This window comes from Ranitomeya variabilis, chromosome 5, assembly GCF_051348905.1.
Source record: "Ranitomeya variabilis isolate aRanVar5 chromosome 5, aRanVar5.hap1, whole genome shotgun sequence".
Lineage (NCBI taxonomy): Eukaryota > Metazoa > Chordata > Amphibia > Anura > Dendrobatidae > Ranitomeya > Ranitomeya variabilis.
Genome location: NC_135236.1, coordinates 242,533,832 through 242,561,393, shown reverse-complemented (window position 1 = coordinate 242,561,393; position 27,562 = coordinate 242,533,832). Strand labels below are relative to the sequence as shown.

Sequence of the window (27,562 nt, the reverse complement as noted above, 5' to 3'; positions counted from 1 at the left end):
GTATATAGCTCTCTGTGGGCTGTGCTCTGTGCTGTATACTGTGGGCTGTATATAGTTCTCTGTGGGCTGTGCTCTGTGCTGTATACTACTGTGTGCTGTATATAGTTCTCTGTGGGCTGTGCTCTGTGCTGTATACTACTGTGGGCTGTGCTCTGTGCTGTATACTGTGGGCTGTATATAGTTCTCTGTGGGCTGTGCTCTGTGCTGTATACTACTGTGGGCTGTATATAGTTATCTGTGGGCTGTGCTCTGTGCTGTATACTACTGTGGGCTGTATATAGTTCTCTGTGGGCTGTGCTCTGTGCTGTATACTACTGTGGGCTGTATATAGTTATCTGTGGGCTGTGCTCTGTGTTGTATACTACTGTGGGCTGTATATAGTACTCTGTGGGCTGTGCTCTGTGCTGTATACTACTGTGGGCTGTGCTCTGTGCTGTATACTACTGAGGGCTGTATATAGTTCTCTGTGGGCTGTGCTCTGTGCTGTATGCTACTGTGGGCTGTATATAGTTCTCTGTGGGCTGTGCTCTGTGCTGTATATAGTTCTCTGTGGGCTGTGCTCTGTGCTGTATACTACTGTGGGCTGTATATAGTTCTCTGTGGGCTGTGCTCTGTGCTGTATACTACTGTGGGCTGTGCTCTGTGCTGTATACTACTGTGTGCTGTATATAGTTATCTGTGGGCTGTGCTGTATATAGTACTCTGTGGGCTGTGCTGTATATAGTACTCTCTGGGCTGTGCTGTATATAGTACTCTGGGCTGTGCTTTATATAGTACTCTGGGCTGTGCTGTATATAGTACTCTGGGCTGTGCTGTATATTGTTCTCTGTAGGCTGTGCTGTATATAGTTCTCTGTGGGCTGTGCTGTATATAGTTCTCTGGGCTGTGCTGTATATATTACTTTGTGGGCTGTGCTGTATATATTACTTTGTGGGCTGTGCTGTATATATTACTGTTGTGAAATTGGATTTTGGGCTCCCCCGGTGGCCACTGGTGGAATTGAACTGGTGTGCATCATCCTCTCTGTTCACCTGTTTCCATCAGGAGGTGGGAGTCGCTATTTAGCCTTGCTCCTCTGTCACTTCCATGCCGGTCAACATTGTAATCAGAAGCCTTTCTGTGCATGTTCCTGCTGCTAGACAACTCCCAGCTAAGTTGGACTTAGTCCTTGTTTGTTTTTGCATTTTGTTCCAGTTCACAGCTGTAGTTTCGTTTCTGTGTCTGGAAAGCTCTTGTGATCTGAAATTGCCACTCTGATGTTATGAGTTAATACTAGAGTCTTAAAGTAATTTCAGGATGGTATTTTGATAGGGTTTTCAGCTGACCATGAAAGTGCCCTTTCTGTCTTCCTGCTATCTAGTAAGCGGACCTCAATTTTGCTAAACCTATTTTCATACTACGTTTGTCATTTCATCTAAAATCACCGCCAATATTTGTGGGGGCCTCTGTCTGCCTTTCGGGGAAATTTCTCTAGAGGTGAGCCAGGACTATATTTTCCTCTGCCAGGATTAGTTAGTCCTCCGGCCGGCGCTGGGCGTCTAGGGATAAAACGCAGGCTACGCTACCCGGCTACTGTTAGTTGTGCGGCAGGTTTAGTTCATGGTCAGTTTAGTTTCCATCCTTCCAAGAGCTAGTTCGTATGTTTGCTGGGCTATGTTCTCTTGCCATTGAGAACCATAACATATTACTCTGTGGGCTGTGCTGTATACTACTGTGTGGACTGTGCTGTATACTTCTACGTGGGCTGTGCTGTATACTTCTACGTGGGCTGTGCTGTATACTACTGTGTGGTCTGTGCTGTATACTACTCTGTGGGCTGTGCTGTATACTACTGTGTGGACTGTGCTGTATACTTCTACGTGGGCTGTGCTGTATACTTCTACGTGGGCTGTGCTGTATACTACTGTGTGGTCTGTGCTGTATACTACTGTGTGGTCTGTGCTGAATACTGCTGTGTGGGCTGTGTTATCTACTACGCGAGCTGTGCTATAGTATCCAGGCTGTGCTGTATACTATGCGGTTTGTGCTATATAATATGCGGGCTTTGCTATATACTATGGGGAGTATATTATATTCTATGGGGGAGGCCCTGTTATGTACTATGTGGCTGTGTTATATACTATTGTGGGGGTATATTATATTCTATGGGGGAGGCTGCGTTATATACTATGGGGGGCTGCATTATATTCTATGGGGGGCTACATTATATATTATGGGGAGGTGGGCTGTATTATATTCTATGGGGGTTACATACTCTGGGGTGGCTGCATTATACTCTGTGGGGTGGCTGCATTATACTCTGGGGTGGCTGCATTATACTCTGGGGTTGGTGTATTATACTCTGGGGTGGCTGCATTATACTCTGGGGTGGCTGCATTATACTATATGTGGGCTGCATTATACTGTATCGAGGACTATGGGGAATACGTTATACTATATGAAGAACTATGGGGTGCATTATACTATGGGAAGTGAATTGTACTACGTGGATGACTGTGGCGGTGCATTATACTATATGGAGCACTATGAGGATTGTATTATGCTATATGGAGGACTATGAGGAGTGTATTATACTATGTGGAGGACTGAGCAGTGTATTTTAATATATGGAGGACTATAGGGAGTGTATTATACTATATGGAGGACTATGGAGCACATTATAATATATGGAGGACTATGGGGTGTATTTTACTAAACAAGTAAAATGCTGCATATTCGGATTGTTTTTGCTGGAACAAAAAGCCTTGTTGTCAGCAGCACATTGCCAGTGTAAACTGTAGATGTGCTGCTGAAAACATGATACTGTATGGTGATCTGTTAGTGATCTATTAGTGATCGTTCTGTCTCATCATTATTACTCAGCTGGCGGAAAGAGGCCGGGAAACAAGCGTTGAACAACTTCAGTATTGTCGATCAAACTCGTTTAGCGGCCTGAACTCAGCGCACGTAAATACAACAGAAAGGCTTCTGTGTGATGTGCAATATGTTAGCATTTGGGGACCCATTTTAAACTTTGCCTAGGGCCCCACTTTGCCTAAAACCGGTCCTGCCTACAAGTGTACAAAGATATTATACAGTCACCATGTGACAAGTGGGCCTGTGTAACTTCAAATGCCAGGGCTGAATTTTAGTCCCAGTCCGGCCCTGGTAGCTACTGTATATGCAAAGAATATTTGCATTAAAAATATGGGTGACATAAAAACTTTGAAGTATTCTGAAAAAAAGTTTTGTGTTAAAAGCCAGGAACAGACCTTGAGATCTAAATCTTTTTTTTTTGGTAATAGCATTGGAACAGAAATCCCCAGAGATTAAACACTGTGTGTTCTGGTAGTTTTAATTTCCCATTTCCTTTTTGCATTCTCCTTCAAGTAAATACATTGCAGCTTCTTTTCTGGAGTAGACAATGTTGTTCCTGAATCTCCAGGTTTATGAATATAACAGCAGAATTACATACTGACAAGTCTTCTATGATACATATGGGGAAATAATTACCTAGACAGGCTTTTAACTAAACCTATCCCTTTCTGATTTGGGCTGCCACCATTCCTGGACTGCTGTTAAGATATACTTTACAGCTTCCACATGGACAATAGAAAACTGATGTCTGGAGATAACTCATTGACTTGTATAGAAGAGTGTAGTGTTCTCTGACCTGCACAGGGAGAGTGAAAAGCTGAGCTGTGACCATCACCTATTCTCAACAGTGGATCATATGTTATCTGCCCCTAGATGTTAACTTTCATTTTAATCCTGTTTATGACAATGAGATAAGTTTTGAAAAGGGATCTCTACAGGACATTTATGGCTCTATTCATCAAACCCATAAAAGTAGCTTCAAAGCTTTGAAAAGTCACAACTTTGAGTTTTGCTAAAATTTTGGGACTTTGGCTTTTTCAAGTAATTTTCTCCCAGCTATGTTTGTGCATTACAATGCTTTATAACAGATCAGACTGCAAAAAGTGAAAAAAAAGTAAAAAAAGGTTGTAAAAATATATTTTTTAAAAATCACAAAATATTAAAAAAATATTACCAACAAATATTTAAATATAAAAAAAAAAAGAACACATATTTGGTATCGTCGCATCCAGTATATCCCATCCCATCTAAGGCAAAACATGATGCTTTATTATCATACCGCTGAACAAGAACTAGAATATAATGTGATCAAAAAGACAAATGTAAATAAAAATGGTATTGCTAAAACGTCATCTTGTCCCGCAAAAAACAAGCTGCCTTACATCTCATTCAGCATAAAAATTAAAAAGTTATAGCTCTGAGAATAAAGTGATGCAAAAATAATTATTTTTTCTAAAAAAAAATTGTTTTTAGTGTAAAAGATATAAAGCTACCTTATCAATTCTAACGGCATAAAAAATCCCCTAAAAAATTCCTAAATTGCTGGTTTTTGTTCATTCTGCCTCCCAAAAATCAGAATGGAAAGCAGTCAAAAAATGTCATGTGCCCAAAAATAGTACCAATAAAAGACAACTCGTCCCTCAAAAAACAAGCCCCCATATGACTCTGTCGGCAGAAATATGGAACAATTATAGCTCTCAAAATATGGCGATGCTTTTGCAATAAAAAGCGTTTTTTAGTGTGTGAGAGCAGCCAAACATATAAAAAAACTATAAAAATATGATATCGCTGGAATAGCACCAATCCAAAGAATAAAATCGTATAATCACTTATACTGCACAAGGAATAATGTAAAAATCAAATAAAAAACATTTTTCACCTGCTTTTATTTTGTTCTTTCTGTCTCCCAAAGATCACTTACAGATAATACATTCCCTATTAAAATGCATAGCAGCAGGGACTGAAATTATGGACAAGATGTAAAATTGGATATTAGGGATTGTCAAATATAGTATCCTTTTTAACCAATATAAAGGATAGAACAACCGAACAGAAAAATAGAAGGCTTAGCTGAAGAAGTATTGAGTATATTTATATGGAAATGGAACAACGTATATATTGCAAGTTGTATATTCCACTTGGAAACCATGGATGGTGCCCATGTAAAGATTGAAGTCCTGTGGTCTGTTCATCCATGGCACCACAGAGAATTATCAGGGCAGAATGAAGCTGAGTTGAATCAAGTCCTCCTTGACTGGTTCTATTTTTGGAGCACACCATGTTCTGTGCATGTGCAGACAGTCTTTCTATTGGACCTAATGTACACTGTTTATATCTGTACCACCAAGGTTCTTGGCAGTGGGAATTGGCAACATCATTATTATTGTAACCAGAATAATTACATATTTTTATAAATCCAACCACTTTAATCCAGTGTTTGCTAAATAATGATCATAAATTTGGCTGCAGCCCACTGTAAAATAATATTTTGTTCTTTTTATATACCTCATTATGGTGCTTGAACCTCCTAGGTTCAAGCAACATATTGTAATCCGATTTCTTATATTTTCTTATTATTATAGTGCTTTGGAACAAAGCACTATACTGTTATTCCACCGTGGTAAACTTCTTCTTATTCTTATTATTCAGTCCGCACGTAATGCGGCCCGAACCGCTAAACTCACAGACTCCAGTGAGGTGTCATTTCGAAGCCAGCGTTCCTGAGAGGTGTGCTAAGTATTTTTCGTGTCGATCGGATTTGTAGTTTTTGCGCAATTTGTGTTTGAAAAAAGTCTTTCAATGCGTTTCAATGGAGAAATTTTCCTATACGTTTATAATGGGCTGGTTTCTGAGGCAATTTCTAAAAATAACTGCCACCTGGCTGATTAGCTCATTGATATGCGCAGTCAGACACAGTTACTATGCCAACTCCTATGAAATCTACATCAGCTCACCAGGTCACAAGTTTTGTCAGATAATATCAGCTCTTAAAGTGACAGTACAGCACAATTCCAAACCACTATCCGTAGTCTTATGATTATTAGACTGTGGCCCGATTCTAACTCATCGGGTATTCTAGAATATGCATGTCCACGTAGTATATTGCACAGCCACGCAGTATACAGTGCAGAGCCGTGCAGTACACAGCGCAGAGCCGCGCAGTACACAGCGCAGAGCCGCGCAGTAGAAAGCGCAGAGCCGCGCAGTACACAGCGCAGAGCCGCGCAGTACACAGCGCAGAGCCGTGCAGTACACAGCGCAGAGCCGCGCAGTATAAAGCGCAGAGCCGTGCAGTACACAGCGCAGAGCCGCGCAGTACACAGCGCAGAGCCGTGCAGTACACAGCGCAGAGCCGCGCAGTATAAAGCGCAGAGCCGTGCAGTACACAGCGCAGAGCCGCGCAGTACACAGCGCAGAGCCGCACAGTACACAGCGCAGAGCCGCGCAGTATAAAGCGCAGAGCCGTGCAGTACACAGCGCAGAGCCGCGCAGTACACAGCGCAGAGCCGTGCAGTACACAGCGCAGAGCCGCGCAGTTTAAAGCGCAGAGCCGTGCAGTACACAGCGCAGAGCCGCGCAGTACACAGCGCAGAGCCGTGCAGTACACAGCGCAGAGCCGCGCAGTATAAAGCGCAGAGCCGTGCAGTACACAGCGCAGAGCCGCGCAGTACACAGCGCAGAGCCGCGCAGTACACAGCGCAGAGCCGCGCAGTATAAAGCGCAGAGCCGCGCAGTATAAAGCGCAGAGCCGCGCAGTACACAGCGCAGAGCCGCGCAGTACACAGCGCAGAGCCGTGCAGTACACAGCGCAGAGCCGCGCAGTACACAGCGCAGAGCCGCGCAGTACACAGCGCAGAGCCGCGCAGTACACAGCGCAGAGCCGCGCAGTATAAAGCGCAGAGCCACGCAGTATAAAGCGCAGAGCCGCGCAGTACACAGCGCAGAGCCGCGCAGTACACAGCGCAGAGCCGCGCAGTACACAGCGCAGAGCCGTGCAGTACACAGCGCAGAGCCGCGCAGTATAAAGCGCAGAGCCGTGCAGTACACAGCGCAGAGCCGCGCAGTACACAGCGCAGAGCCGCGCAGTACACAGCGCAGAGCCGAGCAGTACACAGCGCAGAGCCGCGCAGTAGACAGCGCAGAGCCGTGCAGTACAGAGCGCAGAGCCGCACAGTATAAAGCGCAGAGCCGCGCAGTATACCGCGCAGAGCCGTGCAGTACACAGCGCAGAGCCGCGCAGTACACAGCGCAGAGCCGCGCAGTACACAGCGCAGAGCCGCGCAGTACACAGCGCAGAGCCGCGCAGTACACAGCGCAGAGCCGAGCAGTACACAGCGCAGAGCCGCGCAGTACACAGCGCAGAGCCGCGCAGTACACAGCGCAGAGCCGCGCAGTATACAGCGCAGAGCTGCGCAGTACACAGCGCAGAGCCGCGCAGTACAGAGCGCAGAGCCGCGCAGTATAAAGCGCAGAGCCGCGCAGTACACAGTGCAGAGCCGCGCAGTACACAGCGCAGAGCCGCGCAGTACACAGTGCAGAGCCGCACAGTACACAGCACAGAGCCGCGCAGTACACAGCGCAGAGCCACCCAATATACAGCGCAGAGCCACGCAGTACGCAGCGTAGAGCCACGCAGTATGCAGCGCAGAGCCGCGCAGTATACAGCGCTGAGCCGCGTAGTATACAGCGCAGAGCCCCGCAGTATACAGTGCAGAGCCCCGCAGTATACAGCGCAGACACGCGCAGTACACAGCACGGACACGCGCAGTACACAGCGCAGAGCCGCGCAGTATAAAGCGCAGAGCCGTGCAGTACACAGCGCAGAGCCGCGCAGTATACCGCGCAGAGCCGCGCAGTACACAGCGCAGAGCCGCGCAGTACACAGCGCAGAGCCGGGCAGTACACAGCGCAGAGCCGCGCAGTACAGAGCGCAGAGCCGCACAGTATAAAGAGCAGAGCCGCGCAGTATACCGCACAGAGCCGCGCAGTACACAGTGCAGAGCCGTGCAGTACACAGCACAGAGCCGCGCAGTATACAGCGCAGACACGCGCAGTACACAGCACGGACACGCGCATTACACAGCGCAGAGCCGCGCAGTACACAGCGCAGAGCCGCGTAGTATACAGCGAAGAGCCACGCAGTATATAGCGCAGAGCCGCACAGTACAAAGCGCAGAGCCGCGCAGTATACAGCGCAGAGCCGCGCAGTATACAGCGCAGAACGCGCAGTATACAGCGCAGAGCCGCGTAGTATACAGCGCAGAGCCGCGTAGTATACAGCGCAGAGCCACGCAGTATACAGCGCAGAGCCACGCAGTATACAGCGCAGAGCCACGTAGTTATACTGCCCAGTCACGTAGTAAATTGTCCAGTCACATAGTATACTGCATATCCCTGTTAAAAAAAAAAAAAGAATTAAAATAAAAAAGTTACATACTCACCTCCTGGAGCGGCCGGTATCTGATGGTTGTTGCACCTCCTAGAGCGGCCGGTACACGATGCTTTTTGCACCTGGAGTGGCCGGTACCCGATGCTTGTTGCGCGCTCCGGTCCCAAGAGTGCATTGCGGTCTCACGAGATGATGACGTAGCGGTGTTGTGAGACAGAAAGACGGAAGTGCCCTTAGACAATTATATAGTAGATTACCCCGCTCACCAATTCGGAACCCGAGGGGCCCGGCCCACCAAATCGGACCCCGAGGGGCCCGGCCCACCAAATCGGACCCAGAGTGACCCCGCCCACCAAATCGGACCCAGAGTGACCCCGCCCACCAAATCGGACCCAGAGTGGCTCCGCCCACCAAATCGGACCCAGAGTGACCCCTTCCACCAAATCAGACCCAGAGTGACCCCTTCCACCAAATCAGACCCAGAGTGACCCCGTCCACCAAATCGGACCCAGAGTGACCCCGCCCACCAAATCGGACCCAGAGTGACCCCACCCACCAAATCGGACCCTGAGGTGCCCAGCCCACCAAATCAGACCCTGAGGTGCCCAGCCCACCAAATCGGACCGAGTGACCCCACCCACCAAATTGGTCCCTAAGGTGCCCCGCCCACCAAATCGGACCCAGAGTGGGTCCGCCCACCGAATCGGACCCAGAGTGGCCGCGCCCACAGAATCGGACCAAAAGTGACCCCGCCCACCGAATCGGACCTAGATTTACCCCGCCCACAAAATCAGACCCAGATTGACCCAACCCACCAAATCGGACCGCCTGAGGGGCACCCAAGTGTGAAAGTCTTGCAGGGGCAGCCCGGGCACCATTCCAAAGCACTATCTGTAGTTCCTTCAGGAAATACCCATCTAGTTGCTATTAATGTTCTGGCTCCTATCTCAAGCAAATTCATGTCTTCAGGAATTTCCATGGAGAAAACACATTAGCTATTTATTGATTTAGTGAAACTAATTTAATTATAGTGCTTTGGAACAAAGCACTATACTGTTATTCCACCGTGGTAAACTTCTTCTTATTCTTATTATTCAGTCCGCACGTAATGCGGCCCGAACCGCTAAACTCACAGACTCCAGTGAGGTGTCATTTCGAAGCCAGCATTCCTGAGAGGTGTGCTAAGTATTTTTCGTGTCGATCGGATTTGTAGTTTTTGCGCAATTTGTGTTTGAAAAAAGTCTTTCAATGCGTTTCAATGGAGAAATTTTCCTATACGTTTATAATGGGCTGGTTTCTGAGGCAATTTCTAAAAATAACTGCCACCTGGCTGATTAGCTCATTGATATGCGCAGTCAGACACAGTTACTATGCCAACTCCTATGAAATCTACATCAGCTCACCAGGTCACAAGTTTTGTCAGATAATATCAGCTCTTAAAGTGACAGTACAGCACAATTCCAAACCACTATCCGTAGTCTTATGATTATTAGACTGTGGCCCGATTCTAACTCATCGGGTATTCTAGAATATGCATGTCCACGTAGTATATTGCACAGCCACGCAGTATACAGTGCAGAGCCGTGCAGTACACAGCGCAGAGCCGCGCAGTACACAGCGCAGAGCCGCGCAGTATAAAGCGCAGAGCCGCGCAGTACACAGCGCAGAGCCGCGCAGTACACAGCGCAGAGCCGTGCAGTACACAGCGCAGAGCCGCGCAGTATAAAGCGCAGAGCCGTGCGGTACACAGCGCAGAGCCGCGCAGTACACAGCGCAGAGCCGTGCAGTACACAGCGCAGAGCCGCGCAGTATAAAGCGCAGAGCCGTGCAGTACACAGCGCAGAGCCGCGCAGTACACAGCGCAGAGCCGCGCAGTACACAGCGCAGAGCCGCGCAGTACACAGCGCAGAGCCGTGCAGTACACAGCGCAGAGCCACGCAGTTTAAAGCGCAGAGCCGTGCAGTACACAGCGCAGAGCCGCGCAGTACACAGCGCAGAGCCGTGCAGTACACAGCGCAGAGCCGCGCAGTATAAAGCGCAGCGCCGTGCAGTACACAGCGCAGAGCCGCGCAGTACACAGAGCAGAGCCGCGCAGTACACAGCGCAGAGCCGCGCAGTATAAAGCGCAGAGCCGCGCAGTATAAAGCGCAGAGCCGCGCAGTACACAGCGCAGAGCCGCGCAGTACACAGCGCAGAGCCGTGCAGTACACAGCGCAGAGCCGCGCAGTATAAAGCGCAGAGCCGTGCAGTACACAGCGCAGAGCCGCGCAGTACACAGCGCAGAGCCATGCAGTACACAGCGCAGAGCCGCGCAGTATAAAGCGCAGCGCCGTGCAGTACACAGCGCAGAGCCGCGCAGTACACAGCGCAGAGCCGTGCAGTACACAGCGCAGAGCCGCGCAGTATAAAGCGCAGCGCCGTGCAGTACACAGCGCAGAGCCGCGCAGTACACAGAGCAGAGCCGCGCAGTACACAGCGCAGAGCCGCGCAGTATAAAGCGCAGAGCCGCGCAGTATAAAGCGCAGAGCCGCGCAGTACACAGCGCAGAGCCGCGCAGTACACAGCGCAGAGCCGTGCAGTACACAGCGCAGAGCCGCGCAGTATAAAGCGCAGAGCCGTGCAGTACACAGCGCAGAGCCGCGCAGTACACAGCGCAGAGCCATGCAGTACACAGCGCAGAGCCGCGCAGTATAAAGCGCAGAGCCGTGCAGTACACAGCGCAGAGCCGTGCAGTACACAGCGCAGAGCCGCGCAGTACACAGCGCAGAGCCATGCAGTACACAGCGCAAAGCCGCGCAGTATAAAGCGCAGAGCCGCGCAGTATAAAGCGGAGAGCCGCGCAGTACACAGCGCAGAGCCGAGCAGTACACAGCGCAGAGCCGCGCAGTAGACAGCGCAGAGCCGTGCAGTACAGAGCGCAGAGCCGCACAGTATAAAGCGCAGAGCCGCGCAGTATACCGCGCAGAGCCGTGCAGTACACAGCGCAGAGCCGCGCAGTACACAGCGCAGAGCCGCGCAGTACACAGCGCAGAGCCGCGCAGTACACAGCGCAGAGCCGAGCAGTACACAGCGCAGAGCCGCGCAGTACACAGCGCAGAGCCGCGCAGTACACAGCGCAGAGCCGCGCAGTATACAGCGCAGAGCTGCGCAGTACACAGCGCAGAGCCGCGCAGTACAGAGCGCAGAGCCGCACAGTATAAAGCGCAGAGCCGCGCAGTACACAGCGCAGAGCCGCGCAGTACACAGTGCAGAGCCGCACATTACACAGCACAGAGCCGCGCAGTACACAGCGCAGAGCCACCCAGTATACAGCGCAGAGCCGCGCAGTACGCAGCGTAGAGCCACGCAGTATGCAGCACAGAGCCGCGCAGTATACAGCGCTGAGCCGCGTAGTATACAGCGCAGAGCCCCGCAGTATACAGTGCAGAGCCCCGCAGTATACAGCGCAGACACGCGCAGTACACAGCACGGACACGCGCAGTACACAGCGCAGAGCCGCGCAGTACACAGCGCAGAGCCGCGTAGTATACAGCGAAGAGCCACACAGTATATAGCGCAGAGCCGCGCAGTACAAAGCGCAGAGCTGCGCAGAGCTGCGCAGTATACAGCGCAGAGCCGCGCAGTATACAGCGCAGAACGCGCAGTACACAGTGCAGAGCCGCGCAGTACACAGCGCAGAGCCGTGCAGTACACAGCGCAGAGCCGCGCAGTACACAGCGCAGAGCCACGCAGTATACAGCGCAGAGCCGCGTAGTATACAGCGCAGAGCCGCGTAGTATACAGCGCAGAGCCACGCAGTATACAGCACAGAGCCACGCAGTATACAGCGCAGAGCCACGTAGTTATACTGCCCAGTCACGTAGTATATTGTCCAGTCACATAGTATACTGCATATCCCTGTTAAAAAAAAAAGAATTAAAATAAAAAAGTTACATACTCACCTCCTGGAGCGGCCGGTATCTGATGGTTGTTGCACCTCCTAGAGCGGCCGGTACACGATGCTTGTTGCACCTGGAGTGGCCGGTACCCGATGCTTGTTGCGCGCTCCGGTCCCAAGAGTGCATTGCGGTCTCACGAGATGATGACGTAGCGGTGTTGTGAGACAGAAAGACGGAAGTGCCCTTAGATAATTAGATAGTAGATTACCCCGCTCACCAATTCGGAACCCGAGAGGCCCGGCCCACCAAATCGGACCCCGAGGGGCCCGGCCCACCAAATCGGACCCAGAGTGACCCCGCCCCCTAAATCAGACCCAGAGTGACCCCGCCCACCAAATCGGACCCAGAGTGGCTCCGCCCACCAAATCGGACCCAGAGTGACCCCTTCCACCAAATCAGACCCAGAGTGACCCCTTCCACCAAATCGGACCCAGAGTGACCCCTTCCACCAAATCGGGCCCAGAGTGACCCCGCCCACCAAATCGGACCCAGAGTGACCCCACCCACCAAATCGGACCCTGAGGTGCCCAGCCCACCAAATCAGACCCTGAGGTGCCCAGCCCACCAAATCGGACCGAGTGACCCCACCCACCAAATTGGTCCCTAAGGTGCCCCGCCCACCAAATCGGACCCAGAGTGGCTCCGCCCACCGAATCGGACCCAGAGTGGCCGCGCCCACAGAATCGGACCAAAAGTGACCCCGCCCACCGAATCGGACCTAGATTTACCCCGCCCACAAAATCAGACCCAGATTGACCCAACCCACCAAATCGGACCGCCTGAGGGGCACCCAAGTGTGAAAGTCTTGCAGGGGCAGCCCGGGCACCATTCCAAAGCACTATCTGTAGTTCCTTCAGGAAATACCCATCTAGTTATTATTATTATTATTATTATTCTTCTCCGCGTTTTCCGCAATTAATGCGGCCCGAACCGCTCGGCGCAGAGACCCCGTTCAGGCGGCGTTTCGAAGGCCTCGGTGGGGACAGGTGTGCTATGACTTTTATAGTCGATCCGATATGTAGATTTTATTTAAATCGCATTTAAAAAAATAAATTTCCCATATGAAATAATGGCGAACTTTCCATTACCCCCAACTTGACCTTCCAAAGATGGCAGCTATGCAAATGTACGGTGTCCATTTTAGGACATGATCATTTATCAAAGTCAAACATCAGAATAAAGTGACTATGACACCCTCTCGTCCCGTGTGTGAAAAGTAAGTGCCCCCCGGGCCCCGTGTGTGAAAAGTAAGTGCCCCCCCCGGCCCCGTGTGTGAAAAGTAAGTGCCCCCCCGGCCCCGTGTGTGAAAAGTAAGTGCCCCTCCGGCCCCGTGTGTGAAAAGTAAGTGCCCCCCGGCCCCGTGTGTGAAAAGTAAGTGCGCCCCCGGCCCCGTGTGCAAAAGTAAGTGCGCCCCCGGCCCCGTGTGCAAAAGTAAGTGCCCCCCCGGCCCCGTGTGTGAAAAGTAAGTGCCCCCCCGGCACCATGTGTGAAAAGTAAGTGCGCCACCGGCCCCGTGTGCAAAAGTAAGTGTGCCCCCGGCCCCGTGTGCAAAAGTAAGTGCGCCCCCGGCCCCGTGTGCAAGAGTAAGTGCGCCCCCGGCCCCGTGTGCAAAAGTAAGTGCGCCCCCGGCCCCGTGTGCAAAAGTAAGTGCGCCCCCGGCCCCGTGTGCAAAAGTAAGTGCGCCCCCGGCCCCGTGTGCAAAAGTAAGTGCGCCCCCGGCCCCTTGTGCAAAAGTAAGTGCGCCCCCGGCCCCGTGTGCAAAAGTAAGTGCGCCCCCGGCCCCGTGTGCAAAAGTAAGTGCGTCCCTGGCCCCGTGTGCAAAAGTAAGTGCGCCCCCGGCCCCGTGTGCAAAAGTAAGTGCGCCCCCGGCCCCGTGTGCAAAAGTAAGTGCGCCCCCGGCCCCATGTGCAAAAGTAAGTGCGCCCCCGGCCCCGTGTGCAAAAGTAAGTGCGCCCCCGACCCCTTGTGCAAAAGTAAGTGCGCCCCCGGCCCCGTGTGCAAAAGTAAGTGCGCCCCCGGCCCCATGTGCAAAAGTAAGTGCGCCCCCGGCCCCGTGTGCAAAAGTAAGTGCGCCCCCGACCCCTTGTGCAAAAGTAAGTGCGCCCCCGGCCCCGTGTGCAAAAGTAAGTGCGCCCCCGGCCCCGTGTGCAAAAGTAAGTGCGCCCCCGGCCCCGTGTGCAAAAGTAAGTGCGCCCCCGGCCCCGTGTGCAAAAGTAAGTGCGCCCCCGGCCCCGTGTGCAAAAGTAAGTGCGCCCCCGGCCCCGTGTGCAAAAGTAAGTGCGCCCCCGGCCCCGTGTGCAAAAGTAAGTGCGCCCCGGTCCCGGGTGTGGAAAAGTAAGTGCGCCCTGGTCCCGGGTGTGGAAACGTAAGCGGCCCCCCTGGTCCCGTGTGTGAAAAGTGCTGCTGTAAAGCTGGCAGCGCTGTTCAAGCACCATGTATTTCCTTCAGGAAATGCCCATCTAGTTTAATGTGAGATTCTTCCTTCAAGCATGTACAAATTTTAGATGGAGTACTTTTTTTGTTACTAAGGGCTATGTTGGTCAAATTTTAAATACGATTTTGTCAAAGATCAATATGTGAAAGGCAGAAACTGTTCCCTGTATTCTGTGTTAGCCAGTAGCACGTAGAACTGCATTGCAGTGGATAGCATCTGCCAAATAATAACCCTGTGCATCATGCCTGTCAATGAATGTCTCAGTACAAAGTGGGCATAAGGGCTAAAGTTTCTACTTCTGGAGAGTGCTAAGTTGGCATATAGATACCTATAGGCTATTTACTGCTTCCCTGGGAAGATAAATGAAGAGGTTGGGGCAGAGAAACATCTGACCTAAAGGATTTCCAACAGCCTGTCCCTTTGATCTGCGGGAGAAAAGTTGCTGCCAGACGGCTTTGTCATAGAGAACACAAAAGTCACTGCCATGTATTCCTGTGTATGTGGGAGTCAGGGGAGTTATCGGCCAATGGTTTCAGCCGGCAGTTATCTAATGCGTCTTTGGGGATTTTGTAGACCCAATGGGTAATAAATACAACATGTTACTCCAAGGCTATCACAATTTCACGAGTACAGAAATGTCAGCGTTTCTTTTATTCAGGGACTCTGAAGAAGCTCATGGAGAAAAGTTTGATTTACATAAAATAAGGTATACATCTCAGACATCCATATTCCTGGTTATTAGAATCTGTTTCTATTTTCAGGTGATCCTTGTCCTCAGCCAGAGCTGACCTTATCTACAATGCTTCCACCATGTGCTCCTTTCACTGCCATTGATTACTTTGAAGGATGTATACTTGGATACAGCAGTCTCATTGTGATTATTTGCTCTTTTCCATTAGGTTTGTAGATTTAGCTTTATTATTTCTATATAGGAAAAGTTACACAGATGCACTTCAGAATCAACACTATATATTAATCAGTAGAAAGAACAATAACTTACAAAGTGAAAACAAGGCTATTTTGTGTGAAGCATAATACATTGTGAGTAGTGATGAGCGAGTATACTCATTGCTCGGGTGATCTCCAAGTATTTGTAATTCTCGAAGAATTAGTTATCCTTGCCTCAGCTGCATAATTTACAGCTGATAGACAGCTTGAATACATGTGAGGATTCCCTAGCAATCGGGCAACCACCACATGTACTCAGGCTGGCTAGCAGCTGTAAATCATGCAGCTGTGTCAACAAAAACTAAATCTCTGAGCAGTCACAAATACTCGGAGATCACCTGAGCATGCTCGGGAAAACCCGAGCAACGAGTAAACTCGCTCATCACTAATTGTGAGGCATTACTGGTGTATTTGACACATTTCTCTTCCTCATGCTACTTCATGAATATATAAAAAGGTGGGCAACATTGTAAATACAGTAAATGTATTTAGGTCACATATCTAGTAGTGATACTGGATTGCAATATATATCATACTTGAGAGCTGCACTGATGACTCTGCAAGCTTTAAAGCTGAAATTTCTACACAGATACTGTTCTGTTTATCTGCATTCTAAAAATTCTATCTTAACACCATATTTTATGCAGATGGAAACATTAAAGTCTCTCACACACATTAGATTAATAAGGGCCACTTCGGCTCATATTGACATGTTCAGCTGACACTCTAATATGTATGGGGATGCCACTAACTAATTGTGAGGGCAGATGTTTATCGGGCATATCCAATTTCAGATTGCCATTCACTTTTTTGTCCTGGAGATAAGACGCCGGCAGAGATATCTGTCAGCAGCTATCTCACGGAGAACAAATGAGAGAATATGTGATCCTATGTGTGGAAGAGACGGCCGAGATGGCTGTCCGATGAACGTTCGGGTGAAGCATTGTCCAAAAGCCATTAAATGTGTATTAGGTCTCAAGTCTCTCATATAGATTAGATTTCTGTTGTCCAAATTATCATTCTGCTTTTCCAGCGACTTGTGTACAGGAAGAACAAAAAGATCTACTACTGAAATTCAACAGACTGGATTCTTCTCTTCTCCGTACATCATCAGGAGAGTTGGGAGGCCCCCATATATATCAGACTGTTTGTCAAACCTTCTAAGGCTACGTTCACATTTGCGTTGTTGGGCGCAGCGTCAGTGACGCGACGCAACCAACAACACATGTACACAACGCAGCGTTTTGCGACGCATGCGTTGTCATAAGATTGTACAGAGCAGGAATTTCGGCGCAGGGAAAACGCTACAAGTAGTGTCCTCTTCGCTCTGTCTGTGCGTCAATATGAGGCATGCGTCGTAAAATGCAGTACAATGCATACCAGCACATGTTCATGCGCCCCCCATGTTAAAGATAGGGGCGCATGACGCATGCGTCGGTATGCGTCGACGACGCTGCGCCCAACAACACAAATATGAACGTAGCCTACCTGTGGGCCAACTTTAGTCTATTTTGTATGGGGGACGTCATATTTTCTATTGCATGATAGAAGCTCAGAGCACAATTGTTAGTCTGACATCAAGCTTGTTGACTGTTTTCATTAAAAATTTGAAGAATTTTTTTTCCAAGCATAAGCACACTGTAAAATGACTTCATTATCTGCATTTTATGACACAGTATAAATATTGTTTCCTATTTAATCTCACTCATTTTCCTTTTTTATTTTCTACTTTTAGTGAGTCTTTTTATTGCTTGGATAGTTGCTCAATCTCGTAAAAGAGACTTCAAGAAAATCCAGACGAAGCGAACAGTATCCAGTATGAAAACAGTTCTATCTGCTGAAGGAACTGCAGGTAAGCCTGCACTTCATAGCTTTCATTTTTAATATATATTTTACATAATGTGATGAAAATTCTGTCTTTGCATTTTGGTATAATTTAGTGTGATAATACAGACAGAAAACTAATTTAACTAGACTTTCATGGAATAATATGTATTATGTAGTGGTGGTAATCATTTTTACTGAGAATCATCTAGTTCTCTAAATATATATTCAGAACTCGATTATATAATCTTTGCATAAAATCTATTCTAACAAAATCAGTTTTGCTCATAATCATAAACAATCAAAATAAAGATTTCACCCCTGGTGCAGATTAAAAATGAGATGTCTGTACGGTTGCAATGTGCAACAATTATGCTTTATAAAACTCAACAATCCAGGCAAACATATTGTAAGAAAGAGGTTTTTTTCATAGTTCCAACACATTAAGCATTGAGAATATTCTCAGAATTAGTAGTTAGTAAGGAGCTTTTGGAAAATTAGAAGAAACAATAGCAAAGACACCTGCATGATAAGTCTAATTATTGCTGTTTCCTATATCTTACAGAATAGACAGTAGTTACTCAAGTTACAATACCCTCAGGTTTTAATATTTTCAACACACAATGATATCCTGGGTCATTGTAGCTAAAAGGACCACTCCAGCAGTTTTTTTTTTTTGTTTCAGCTGGAGTGCTGCGTAAAATCCAATCCCCTGTCTGTCTGATACTCACCTTCCAGCATTTTCATCTGTTTTCGCCACCACTCCGGTCTGTCTCCTGCAGTTTTTGCCTGCCAGCTGCTCCAGAGTATAATGGAGTGAGCCGGAAGTCACTAATCAATGTAAGTCTATGAAAGCCTCATTCTGCTCTCATACAGGTCCTTCTCAAAAAATTAGCATATAGTGTTAAATTTCATTATTTACCATAATGTAATGATTACAATTAAACTTTCATATATTATAGATTCATTATCCACCAACTGAAATTTGTCAGGTCTTTTATTGTTTTAATACTGATGATTTTGGCCTACAACTCCTGATAACCCAAAAAACCTGTCTCAATAAATTAGCATATTTCACCCGTCCAATCAAATAAAAGTGTTTTTTAATAACAAACAAAAAAACCATCAAATAATAATGTTCAGTTATGCACTCAATACTTGGTCGGGAATCCTTTGGCAGAAATGACTGCTTCAATGCGGCGTGGCATGGAGGCAATCAGCCTGTGACACTGCTGAGATGTTATGGAGGCCCAGGATGCTTCAATAGCGGCCTTAAGCTCATCCAGAGTGTTGGGTCTTGCGTCTCTCAACTTTCTCTTCACAATATCCCACAGATTCTCTATGGGGTTCAGGTCAGGAGAGTTGGCAGGCCAATTGAGCACAGTAATACCATGGTCAGTAAACCATTTACCAGTGGTTTTGGCACTGTGAGCAGGTGCCAGGAAGCATGAAGTGCTCCAAAATCTCCTGATAGCTAGCTGCATTGACCCTGCCCTTGATGAAACACAGTGGACCAACACCAGCAGCTGACATGGCACCCCACACCATCACTGACTGGGTACTTGACACTGGACTTCAGGCATTTTGGCATTTCCTTCTCCCCAGTCTTCCTCCAGACTCTGGCACCTTGATTTCCGAATGACATGCAAAATTTGCTTTCATCAGAAAAAAGTACTTGGGACCACTTAGCAACAGTCCAGTGCTGCTTCTCTGTAGCCCAGGTCAGGCGCTTCTGCTGCTGTTTATGGTTCAAAAGTGGCTTTACCTGGGGAATGCGGCACCTGTAGCCCATTTCCTGCACACGCCTGTGCACGGTGGCTCTGGATGTTTCCACACCAGACTCAGTCCACTGCTTCCTCAGGTTCCCCAAGGTCTGGAATCGGTCCTTCTCCACAATCTTCCTCAGGGTCCGGTCACCTCTTCTCATTGTACAGCATTTTCTGCCACATTGTTTCCTTCCAACAGACTTACCATTGAGGTGCCTTGATACAGCACTCTGGGAACAGCCTATTTGTTGAGAAATTTCTTTCTGGGTCTTACCCTCTTGCTTGAGGGTGTCAATGATGGCCTTCTTGACATCTGTCAGGTCGCTAGTCTTACCCATGATGGGGGTTTTGAGTAATGAACCAGGCAGGGAGTTTTTAAAAGCCTCAGGTATCTTTTGCATGTGTTTAGAGTTAATTAGTTGATTCAGAAGATTAGGGTAATAGGTCGTTTAGAGAACCTTTTCTTGATATGCTAATTTATTGAGACAGGTTTTTTGGGTTATCAGGAGTTGTAGGCCAAAATCATCAGTATTAAAACAATAAAAGACCTGACAAATTTCAGTTGGTGGATAATGAATCTATAATATATGAAAGTTTAATTGTAATCATTACATTATGGTAAATAATGAAATTTAACACTATATGCTAATTTTTTGAGAAGGACCTGTAGACTTGAATTGAGAGCTTGTGATGTAGCTTCTGAGTTCCAGCCATTCAGAAGCTGTTACTCACAAGATGGTGCTGTGGGACTGGACCAACGCTGAAAAACAGTGATGACGCCAGAGTGTGATTATATGACCAGTGGCAGAGGACTTATTTAAGCACCACTCCAGCAGTGAAAAAAAAAACGCTGGAGTGGTGCTTTAAGAACAAATTACTAGATTTTCATAGAGTTATGGTATCAAGTTACGAATGTTTTCAACTTAAATTTGCCGCCTCTGGACAAATTCATAATATAGCAATGGGAGTACGAATAAGAGTTGGGCAGGTTTAAAACCTCTAGGATAATGGTGTATGTTTTCCATTGTGGTACATAGAGGTACATAGAGGTACTGCAGAATCATGAGGGGTATCTAAGGTAGGAATAAGCATTTGGGGTTAGAGCATCACACGTCAGAAGAATAGCATGTGCAGGTTGGCGAGCAGAAAGGTTAGTCTAAGCAAGAAACAAGAATTCTCATTCAACTGAGTGTTCGTGCATGAAGTAAATATAAGCCCATTTTGATACGTTAAGAAAGTTTGGTGGTTCACATGGTCAACAATGGTTTCTACCCAGAAAGTTCTAGCTGAATCCCGTGCCACTGTGTTCTCTCCTATGTATGCTTTGGTTGGTTCAAATAGTTGTCGCTATTGTATTTTCCAATATCTTTTAGAATTCTTGATTCCTGTGGGTATGCCACAAATGTCTGACATGGAAATATCACTTCAAGGATTCAATTAAGGATTCTCTCTTTAACCCCTTCATGACCTTGGGATTTTCCATTTTCCCGTGTTCGTTTTTCACTTCCCTCCTTCCCAGAGCCATAACTTTTTTATTTTTCCGTCAATTTGGCTATGTGAGGGCTTATTTTTTCCGGGACGAGTTGTACTTTTGAACAACATCATTGGTTTTACCTTGTCGTGTACTAGAAAATGGGAAAAAAATTCCAAGTGCAGTGAAATTGCAAAAAAAGTGCAATCCCACACTTGTTTTTTGCTTGGCTTTTTTGCTAGGTTCACTAAATGCTAAAACTGACCTGCCACTATGATTCTCCAGGTCTGTACGAGTTCATAGACACCTAACATGACTAGGTTATTTTTCATCTAAGTGGTGAAAAAAAATTCCAAACTTTGCAAAAAAAAAAAAAGCTCCATTTTCCGATACTCGTAGCGTCTCCATTTTTTTCGTGATCTGGAGTCAGGTGAGGGCTTATTTTTTGTGTGCCGAACTGGCGTTTTTAATGATAGCATTTTGGTGCAGATACATTCTTTTGATCGCCCGTTATTGCATTTTAATGCAATGTCGCGGCGACCAAAAAAACGTAATTCTGGCGTTTCAAATTTTTTTCTCGTTACACCGTTTAGCGATCAGGTTAATGCTTTTTTTTATTAATAGATCGGGCAATTCTGAACGTGGCGATACCAAATATGTGTAGGTTTGATTTTTTTTTTTATTGATTTATTTTGATTGGGGCGAAAGGGGGGTGATTCAAACTTTTATATTTTTTTTATTTTTTTCACATTTTTTTTTACTTTTTTTTAAATTTTTGCCATGCTTCAATAGCCCCCATGGGAGGCTAGAAGCAGGCACAGCACGATCGGCTCTGCTACATAGCAGCGTTCATAAGATCGCTGCTATGCAGCAGAAATGCAGGTGTGCTGTGAGCGCCGACCACAGGGTGGCGCTCACAGCTACCGGCGATCAGTAACCATAGAGGTCTCAAGGACCTCTATGGTTAAAATACTGAAGCATCGCCGACCTCCGATCATGTGACGGGGGTCGGCGATGACGTCATTTCCGGCCGCCCGGCCGGATGCGGTAGTTAAATGCCACTGTCTGCGTTTGACAGCGGCATTTAACTAGTTAATAGCGGCGAGTGAATCGCGATTTCACCCGCCGCTATTGCGGGCACATGTCAGCTGTACAAAACAGCTGACATGTCCCGGCTTTGATGCGGACTCACCGCGGAGCCCTGCATCAAAGCAGGGGAGCTGACCTCGGACGTACTATCCCGTCCGAGGTCAGTAAGGGGTTAATGTTCTTTGAATTTTTGTTAGGTACCATTTTCTCAGACCCTGCTCTAGGCTTGTATACCTTTTTCCCAGATTGTTCAATAATGTGTATGAGTCAGAACAAAGACAGGTTCTCACTAGTGTTGAGCGATACCGTCCGATACTTGAAAGTATCGGTATCGGAAAGTATCGGCCGATACCGGCAAAGTATCGGATCCAATCCGATACCGATACCCGATACCAATACAAGTCAATGGGACTCAAGTATCGGACGGTATTCCTGATGGTTCCCAGGGTCTGAAGGAGAGGAAACTCTCCTTCAGGCCCTGGGAACCATATTAATGTGTAAAAGAAAGAATTAAAATAAAAAATATTGCTATACTCACCTCTCCGACGCAGCCTGGACCTCAGCGAGGGAACCGGCAGCGTTGTTTGTTTAAAATTTGCGCTTTTAAAAGCCTCCAGTGACGTCCCGGCTTATGATTGGTCACGGCGCCATGTTGCCGGGACGCGGACCAATCACAGCAAGCCGTGACAAAATTACGTCACGGCTTGCTGTGATTGGTCCGCGTCCCGGCAACATGGCCGCCATTAACCAATCACAAGCCGTGACGTCACGGGAGGCTGGACACGCGCGTATTTTAAAAAGCGCGCGTGTCCAGCCTCCAGTGACGTCCCGGCTTGTGATTGGTTAATGGCGGCCATGTTGCCGGGACGTCACTGGAGGCTGGACACGCGCGCTTTTCAAAATACGCGCATGTCCAGCCTCCCGTGACGTCCCGGCTTGTGATTGGTTAATGGTGGCCATGTTGCCGGGACGTCACTGGAGGCTGGACACGCGCGCTTTTCAAAATACGCGCATGTCCAGCCTCCCGTGACGTCCCGGCTTGTGATTGGTTAATGGCGGCCATGTTGCCGGGATGTCACTGGAGGCTGGACACGCGCGCTTTTCAAAATACGCACATGTCCAGCCTCCCGTGACGTCACGGCTTGTGATTGGTTAATGGCGGCCATGTTGCCGGGACGCGGACCAATCACAGCAAGCCGTGACGTAATTTCGTCACGGCTTGCTGTGATTGGTCCGCGTCCCGGCAACATGGCCGCCCTGACCAATCACAAGCCGGGACTTCACGTAACCAAGTAAAAGCGCGAAATTTAAACAAACAACGCTGCCGGTTCCCTCGCTGAGGTCCCGGCTGCGTCGGACAGGTGAGTATAGCGATATTTTTTATTTTAATTCTCTTTTTTACACATTATTACATTAATGTTGTTGCGATACCCGATACCCGATACCACAAAAGTATCGGATCTCGGTATCGGAAATTCCGATACAGCAAGTATCGGCCGATACCCGATACTTGCAGTATCGGAATGCTCAACACTAGTTCTCACTGTAGTGTAAAGTTCTGATACATACAGCAGACTTGTCCTGACCTGGCAGGTTAGTTTTCAGGAATCACAATCACAGTGAAACCACAAGATGCTAGCTAACTTTCTTTACTATAAACTGGTCCATTCAGGAAAATAATTTGGTCAAGTTCAGTTACTTGTAGACCATGTACCATGGTGGTCTCTCCCAGAATACAGTGCCCGAGGACAAAGAACACAACCAGACAATTTATCAAGGAACTACTTTTTACTGACAACAGAAAGTCAGTTACCCAGGCAATGCAAAAAAAATAGCTAAATTTCACACACACACCTAGCTCGAGTCGGCTAGGACGCTTTGCTGCACAACTAATGTTCTATCAGATACACTATAGTTTGCCTGACCTGTGCTTCTACCTAATGCAGTAACTGAGAGTTAACCAGGTCAAGGGAATAATTAAGTTCACAAACTTAACAATTCTCTCTATACATATACAATTTCCTCCTAATAAGGTGAGTATTTAGATCTTGGTCATCCAGTTCTACTAGCAAATGTCTCTAGGTGAGAATCTACGTTTGGCCCCAAACTCTCTAAATCTGCGTGCATGCTCGCACCATGATCACTGTGGTGGGGCCTGAGGTCAGGATTTACAGAACAAAACCTGGTCACAGAAGAGGGAGGCTGATGCACTTGTCACTTGGAGCGTAGCTTCAGCCAGATAGGCTAGCAAGAGGCCCTCCACATCACAGCAGATGCCGGGGGGGAGGGGGATTCAAATATTCTTCCAAATGTAGTTGTTGAGCCAAAGTAATTCTTTTACTCTAACAGGCTTTACGGAAAAAATGTATAAGTTTCTGCAGTACTCTGGTCAGTTTCCGGTACACAACAAACTCAGAGCTCCCAGGATGGCAGTAGATTTCTCTCTCACTTGTTTACCTCAGTCATCTCTCTGCTTGCACTGAAAAACAACATGAGGTCTGCCATAGAGTCTATCCAAGAGGCAACAGTTACATTTTTTGGCCGGTGTCTGATACTGTAAATCTATTTAGTAGCATCTTACATGCCACCCCACTAGAGGCTGGCATCCCTGAAACATTTTCCCTGACTAAACCATCCTACGCATAGCATTGCAGGTGTACACCCACAGTGGCATGAGTGATCCTTCATGGGACCGGAGCCATTGATTTACACGATGCACTAATGCTATGGACAGCCACAGGTTAGACTTGGGCAGTCATCTTTTCCTGTACATCAACTCTTGGGGGAACCACAAGTTGTTCAATAGTCTCTCTGGGGGGAAATATTACAAGATGGGTCCTCAGTCTGCATGGCAGCGGGTATAGCCCACCAATCAACATGTATGGGCGGGTCTGCTCTCCCCGACTCAGGCTCAGGTGTTGCTTCAATGACCACTGGTTCATCAAATGGCACCGTTGCAGCATGTTGCAATAGAGATTCCTTGTCGGCCCCTCAGTTCCCACTGGTTGCAACTCATACATGAGGATATTGGGCCCCACTCTCCTTTTCACCACATGCTGTACTGCCTGCCACTGGTCATCTAACTTACCAGATTGCCTTTGGACTCTAACCAGCACTTTTTCCCCAGGGGCAAACATTTCCTTCTGCACCAGTCTGTGGTCATGATGTGTCACAACTGGTCACCCAATAACCCACTACTTTGTGCATCATTCTCAAGCACAACTTGTAACCCAGGGCCAATGCGGTAATGGTCTGAGGATGGTCAGCCATGGAATCAGGCATGTGAAGGTCTGAAATCTCTTTACCTGCCGTCCCAAACATTAGCATTTGGGGTGAGTACTCTGTCACATTGTGCACCTGATTTTTTTTAGGCCCACAGAATTTTGAGCAGGTTCAAAGGCCAGCATGCTTTTGTTTATTCTCCAGGGTCCACAACTTTTAAAAGAGGGTGCGGTTAAAACATTCACACGCACTGTTGCCTTGTGGATGATAGGGTTTGTTCTAGACTGCTCAATACCAAACAGGCAATAGAGCTCTTGCATTAAGGTGCCCAGGAAACATGCTCTCTGATCATAATGAACATCCAAACACTTGAATGAAGTGATGACATACCACCTCAGCAGATGATTCTGCGGTCTGGTCTCTGGTAAGTACCGCTGCTCTGTATTTAGTGAAATGATCAGTCATCACCAAACAATATGAGTGTCCCGAACTGGAGTACACTATTTGCACATAGTCTATCATAAATATCTCCAGTGAAGCAGACTTCTGGACGGTCTGAATGGGAGTCTGCTGTTCCAAACTCTTAGGGTACTGTCACACAGTACCATTTTGATCGCTACGACGGCACGATCCGTGACGTCGCAGCGATCGTATGATTATCGCTCCAGCGTCGTAGACTGCGGTCACACGTTGCAATCACGGCGCTGGAGCGATGCCGAAGTCCCCGGTAACCAGGGTAAACATCGGGTAACTAAGCGCAGGGCCGCGCTTAGTAACCCGATGTTTACCGTGGTTACCAGCGTAAACGTAAAAAAAACAAACAGTACATACTTACATACCGGTGTCTGTCCCCGGCGTTCTGCTTCTCTCCACTGTGTAAGCGCCATAGCCGGAAAGCACAGCGGTGACGTCAGACGTCACCGCTGTGCTCGCTTTCCGGCTGGCAGACGCTCACACAGTGGAGAGAAGCAGAGACGCTGGAGGACAGACACCGGAATGTGAGTATGTACTGTTTGTTTTTTTTTACGTTTACGCTGGTAACCACGGTAAACATCGGGTTACTAAGCGCGGCCCTGCGCTTAGTTACCCGATGTTTACCCTGGTTACAAGCGAACACATCGCTGGATCGCTGTCACACACAACGATCCAGCGATGTCAGCGGGTGATCAAGCGACGAAAGAAAGTTCCACACGATCTGCTACGACGTACGATTCTCAGCAGGATCCCTGATCGCTGCTGCGTGTCAGACACTGCGATATCGTAACGATATCGCTAGAACGTCACGAATCGTACCGTCGTAGCGATCAAAATGGTACTGTGTGACAGTACCCTTACTCAACCCACATGCTCGACATTTTTTTGCACACTTTAATTACCATCTTTCCAGATCTGGGCAGTATACCATTCTCTATGATCACCTATAAGCCCTTTTGCTCGCAAAATAAGCCCCTCTCTCATGGGCCTCTGAAGCAGCTACTGGACCTAATGACATGGAAATTACAACCTTATGGCAGTACTACTGACTGTAGTTAGATCTTATGACACAAAAGGTCCTGAATCACATCAGTTTTTCCATTGATGCAACAGTTTTTCCCCCTCCGAGGACAGCCCTGCTCACTCCTCTGTAGAGGGACAAATATTCGCCTGGACCCAGTATTTCACCTACTTCATATGTCTGTAATTCTGGGCCCGTTCCAAATCTGTGGGAGCTTTTCTGAGCACTGTTAGCATCCCAGATGCCACCCCTCTTGACTGTACCATGCTCTGGAAGACAAGCAGTCGGCCAAAGTCGAAGGTCTCAGTGTCCTCAAGTTCATCATCGATATATATAGCTGGCGGTCACATCAGAACCCATCTGCATTTTTCATTTTCCCTTCCTGCTCAAAACTTGACAATGTAGTTAAACTTAGTCAGCTGTGCCATCCAACTCTGTTCTATTGCCACCAGTTTGGTGCTTTCCAGGTGGGCCAACAGATTATCAGCCATTACTACCACTTCAGCCCCCATTAGGTACTATGCAAATCAATTGGTCATGGCCCAAAACCAAAGCCAGTAGTTCTAGGCTGAATGAATAATAGTTTGTGGGGTTACTCTCTGTCTCTCTTAAGGAACGACTTTGATAGGTGACTACACTCTCATGGCCATCCTCTATTTGTGATAACACCACTCCCAGACCATGCAGGCTTCAATCTGTGTAGAGAAGGAACAGAGTATCAAATCAGGCATAAGACAAGATCACCAAACCAACCAAGAAAGAACAGTCAATAGTCCAGATAAATATAGTTATAAAAAAGCCTTTATTAGAAATAATACCAGGTTAAAACATGACAGAAGGGAAAGATCCCCATGCTACCCATAGCATGCACCAAAAAGGACATGGTATCTGAGGAATGGTGCCCCATATGGACAATCAATTAGGCTGTTTTGATAATTACTATATTTGCTACTATGAATATTTATATTATTTTTCATGGTTTGTTATTTTCAATTTTTTTCTGTATGATGGTTATTCTATTAATTTGTATTATTCCTGTATTCTCCTTTTTTCCTTTGTTTCTTAATTTGTCCTCTTTATATTATGTTCTTGTGTTCCTTTAGGGGGCGTATATCAATTTTTTATAAGTA

At 47.6% G+C, this 27,562-nt stretch overlaps 1 protein-coding gene across 2 annotated transcripts in view; it reads left to right on the top strand.

Annotated features, from left to right (window-relative positions):
• The window catches only part of LOC143775604 (dual oxidase 1-like), a 325,016-nt gene that overhangs the window by 127,085 nt on the left and 170,369 nt on the right, over positions 1-27,562 (top strand). For both annotated transcript variants that reach the window (XM_077263942.1, XM_077263940.1), the window contains 2 exons: positions 15,379-15,516; positions 17,301-17,417. In XM_077263942.1, coding sequence (XP_077120057.1) covers positions 15,379-15,516; positions 17,301-17,417 — 255 coding nt within the window. The remainder of the gene's footprint in view (positions 1-15,378; positions 15,517-17,300; positions 17,418-27,562) is intronic.